Source organism: Aphis gossypii, chromosome 1 (genome assembly GCF_020184175.1).
Source record: "Aphis gossypii isolate Hap1 chromosome 1, ASM2018417v2, whole genome shotgun sequence".
Classification (NCBI taxonomy): Eukaryota; Metazoa; Arthropoda; class Insecta; order Hemiptera; family Aphididae; genus Aphis; species Aphis gossypii.
In genome coordinates this window covers 41,197,360-41,202,257 of record NC_065530.1, presented here as the reverse complement: position 1 = coordinate 41,202,257, position 4,898 = coordinate 41,197,360, and the positions used below count along the sequence as shown (strand labels likewise).

Here is a 4,898-nt window from a genome sequence, read left to right as displayed (position 1 = left end):
TGTTCGGTTGCGAGTACTAGTCAATGGATGAAATACGGCAGAATATGGACGGGGATCGCCTTTTCAGATCGCCTATTACCACGGTCTAATGCGTGGTCGCCAAGCTTCTGAGTTTAGAACTTCACCGGATTTAATTCTTTCCGGGAAATTGCCGCCGAAATGCGATTTAGCAATTATTTCACGATTCGGCAACAGTGATTACTAATTATTAGACACAATAGTTTTTGTTCCTCTACAAAATAATATCAAATCGAGTTCGCTCATTAACTACTACCCTATGTAATTTAGTCTGTAAGTACCTACCTACATCAATGCACTATACTTAAATACCTTCTACGTGTCAACCCAATGGGGAATGACATAATATCATAGATAATACATAATATACATATACATATTATGTATTATTTATGTATAATATGCATTGTTACTGCGATTATACCTATACATTAATATTATATATTTGTATTTCACTATTAAGTATTTAAGTGTATTAATATTTGTCCAGTGTGTATCCCTGGAGGGGTAATAACCCCCGGAGAGAAACGTATAAGATTTTTTTAATTCCCTTCGTAAGGGAATGCTTCCTTGAAAATTTAAGCTACTTCTCTCCTCCGCGAAATAAAAGGTCTGAAATAAACACTACACTCGTCACGGGACAACCCAGATATTAACACCGGGCACCGTTGCCATATCGAATAACATTTTATTACTTATATTGTGGAGGTGTTGAAGTACAGTATATAATATAGTATATTATAATATATTATATTATGTTCATATAGCTGTTTTTAAACGACTAGGTAGTCGACAACATGCGCACCCGACTGCCGTAGTCTATACTTTATACACTCGTATTTTGCCGTTTTTGTTACAGGAAGTGGAATACAGGATATTGTATATTATAAAATTAATGTGCGTGTGGTTTTTTTGAATAATTGCACCCGTATACCCGAATGCGCTTATAGAATAGGCTCGTGACGACCGCTGATGACAAACGCAGAGTAAACATTGACTTGATTTGTTGACACAGGCTGTATAGTACGTATAATAGTAATAATAATAATACAAATAAATATAGTGAAAACCTACAATGCATTATCGCGTGTGAAATGATATTATTGCCGGCTGATGACAGACCCAAGATCGCGTACGACACAGCCACTTGGCACTTATATAGGCAGTCCATCGGCCATAGAAGAAATAAAATGTGTACAATTTTTACGATTATATAAATAGATAGGATATAATATTATTGCTTAACGGCTCGTACGGCCAAACCACTATATTTTTATAGGTTCCACTTCCTACACTTCCTAAAAACGGATTTACATAATACACAATAACTATATTGACTTTACATGATTTAAAATTTTGTAGCAATGTAGAGAAGAAGTTCTACCCGATTTATAAATTATTTGAATAGGTATTTGAAATCAATTTAAAAAAAGTGTAAACAGTAAATCTTTTTACTTATCATAATAGTAGCTACTAGCTATATAGGAAGTTTCCCAAGCACATTTATCCTTTTTATAGATTTCCAATAATAAGTAGATACCTACTGAGTACTGGTTACTGAATATTTTATTCAAACTCAGATTTTTGGAATATTTACTGTATTTGTATATTATATTTTGAGATAGGATCTACTCAGATTTTTAATAACATTTAATAAAAGTATCTCATCCACTTCTGTGCCAATATGAACTTCTTTATTAAACAAGAACCGTTATTATTTGGTATTATTTTCCTTATGACCTGCTAACACGTGGGAGGGAGATGAGAGTAATAGCGTTAAAATTACTTCCCATGCCATACAGCATAATAAGAATAGACTTTATTTTGAGTAAATACCTATATTATTAATCATATGATTGTATTGAACAATTTGAAAATGTTGATACATCTTAAGTTCAAACCTAAAATCCAAACTAATAGTTTCTGTATTATCATTTATTACCTATCTACATTTAATGTAGTAAAGTATGTAGTTAAGGATAACCATTTTTACTTAATGGTTGTACAATAAACCAGCGGTTCCCAAACTGTGCACCGCGAGCACTTCCTAAGGGTACCGCGGTCTACAGTTCATAATAAATAATTAAAAATATAAAGAATTTTTTTTTGTTCTGTCTTTCATGGTATTAGCAACAGGACACCGCGGCTGAATTTGATCCTAAAAAAGGCATCAAAAAAAAAGTTTGGGAACCGCTGCAATATACAATATACATATATATATATATATGAATGTTTGTTTGTGTGATACTTGTGCATTCCATAACCGTAAACTTAAACCTATTATGATGGACTATTATCCTAAATAAGGAATTCAAAACATACTTGATTGAATTTCAATTTATATAAAATATCGAAATTAAAAATAATAATAATTTTAGACTGAGTTACTGCTATATAAAAAAATTACAACTTTAAAATAATCATAGCTCACATTAAAATTTTAATATTATAAATATTTATAATAAAAAGTAAAAACCAAATAAATAAAAACTCATACATTCAGTTTTTAATTTACACAAGCAAAAAAATTATATAATTGCTTGAAAACAAAGTATTTATAAGTATTTATTAGTAAAAATTTTAACACTAATTGATAAACAATTGTAGGAAATATAAAGTAAAAAAATCCATGAAAATAAGCAATGAGTTGTTAATAACCACGATTTAAGATATTTTTATAGATATATCTTAAATTGTGTTATATAAAATTGCAATTTCATGGTATGTTCGTTACTATATTTTTTTGCAATTATAAAAATAAATTATGACTATTTAATTTTTTAAATTTGATAAATTTTTATTATGGAACTTAAATTACAAATTTAATTATAATTTCTAACTTGATGTTAAAATTTAATTACTACATGTTTCTTTCGCCATACGAAGTTCATAATGCATTGGACGAGTTGGTAGGATTTTTTGTGACCATTCATTCACAAATAAATTTTTAACATTACTTTCACATAACTGATCTAACTTAAGATTAAATGGAAGTAAAATATTATCTGAAGTGCCAAATAATTTTCGCAAACTATCTCTTGCTGCCATTTCGTGTGCAATATCTACAGTTTCTCCAAAACCTATTTCCAAGAAAACATTAAAGATTAAAAATCATTTTTGAGTAATTTAATTAATTATGTTCAATGAGTTGAAAATTTACCTAAACCAATCATTTGTTTGTTGTGTGGAGTATATAATCCTACTCTAAAGCAAGCCAATATTGTATTCTTTCCAGAACTTCCAATAAGTCTAGGTTCAGGAGACTGAATACCATCTCTTGCTAAGATTTCTGATAAGAGCTTGATAGGTTCTTCAGGTTCCCAAAACTGATGCAAGTCTTTATCAGCTATTTGTGTTATAATAAAATCACGCACAAATAATGCAGCTCGACTATCGCCAGAGCTTTCAACCAATGCAGCTGTTATTGATTTTAGCACATTGGATAAAGTAAGTTTTTCCACAGGAAATTCCTGCATATAAAATAATAACCAATTATATATTTAAAATATTGTGGCTTACAAATTAGTATTCACATATTATACTAACAGCACAAAGAATCAATTCAGAAGTACCAATATGGAATGAAACATGAGACAGTGTTTCAATACTTGTTAAATACTTGTGAATTCCTCTGAAATAACAAAGTAATAATATTTATAAGACTGTTTAATACTAACAAGATGACACTAATACTTTTGGAATATACATACATGATTCCTTCTTCTGGTAATCTAGGTAAAACCGTACGCAAATAACGTTTTACCACATCATCGATAAAATCTGAACCTTTGGAAACTAACTCTTTATTATCAAATAAATTTAAAGTAGGTTGCTCTATACCGACATTCTTTTGTCTTTCTTCTTCACGAATAATATATGAACGTTCAGTTAATGCTTGTTGTAGCAAATCATTATTAAACTCTTCACCTAAACGTTTACTGAATGCATATACCTCGGTATCATAATTCCTTAATAGAAAAAAAAAAAAAAAAAAATACAAATGACAAATTATTGGAAATACTTATCATTATTAAAGTTCAAAACTAAAACATATATTCTTACCACTCAAGGAATGTTTTACGGTGAACTGGTTTATCAGGACCTAGACTGTCTTTTCTGCGTTTCAATTCTCTCAATGTTGGAGCTAACCATCTATGAAATGGTTGTTTGCATACTAGTTAAAAAAAATAATAAAATATGCATTAATTTTATTGTAAAACAAATTATTAGGTATACCACATAAATATTATTGAATGATTGTAATTAAAAAAAATATTTATTCTTATAAAATAGAATCAAGGCATATTAAAGGAAGATAGAAATTAATAGAGTTAAAGAAAAATTAACTGATCAAATGTGGAATATTAGGGTTAATTTAGTTCAAATATAAATTGTGATTAACATTATTTATTATGGATTGTACTGTAGTAGCAATGTGAGTGGTTGGAAGGAAGGGATAAAATATATAACATATAATAACAAATTCTTATTTAAAATGATTGAAATTAAATAACTTCATTGAATAATTTAGTAATACTCCAAAATATAAAAATACCTTAAGATGCAATTTATTTGTTAACATTAAATGAACTTACTTTGGGTGGTTTTCAAAACTTTTAGAACACGGTTAGCTGTACGTAGAGTTAGCATGTTTATAATATACTATAACGAAAATATTTTATTTAAAAAACAACATTCATTATACAATTTTATTAAGATTTAACATCACACATTTTTTCTCATAATTTTATTTGGTTTTAAAAATTGATAAAACATGCTTTCACTTATCAAATATCTAATAATGATAAATAAAATAATCTCTTTGAATTATTTTTAAATTTTTCAACCACGGTATTTAATTATTATCTATGTCATCCTTA

General features: G+C 28.4%; 1 protein-coding gene across 1 annotated transcript; it reads right to left on the bottom strand.

The window, feature by feature from the left end:
* Nucleotides 1-2,764: 2,764 nt before the first annotated feature.
* Nucleotides 2,765-4,784, bottom strand: LOC114126011 (39S ribosomal protein L44, mitochondrial). Its single transcript, XM_027989867.2, has 6 exons — nt 4,614-4,784; nt 4,081-4,192; nt 3,729-3,986; nt 3,565-3,649; nt 3,179-3,488; nt 2,765-3,098 (listed from the first exon to the last, which is right to left on the bottom strand). The coding sequence occupies exons 1-6, from the start codon at nt 4,666-4,668 to the stop codon at nt 2,872-2,874; spliced, it is 1,047 nt and encodes a 348-aa protein (XP_027845668.1). The 5' UTR covers nt 4,669-4,784; the 3' UTR covers nt 2,765-2,871.
* Between the last annotated feature and the right edge of the window lie 114 nt (nt 4,785-4,898).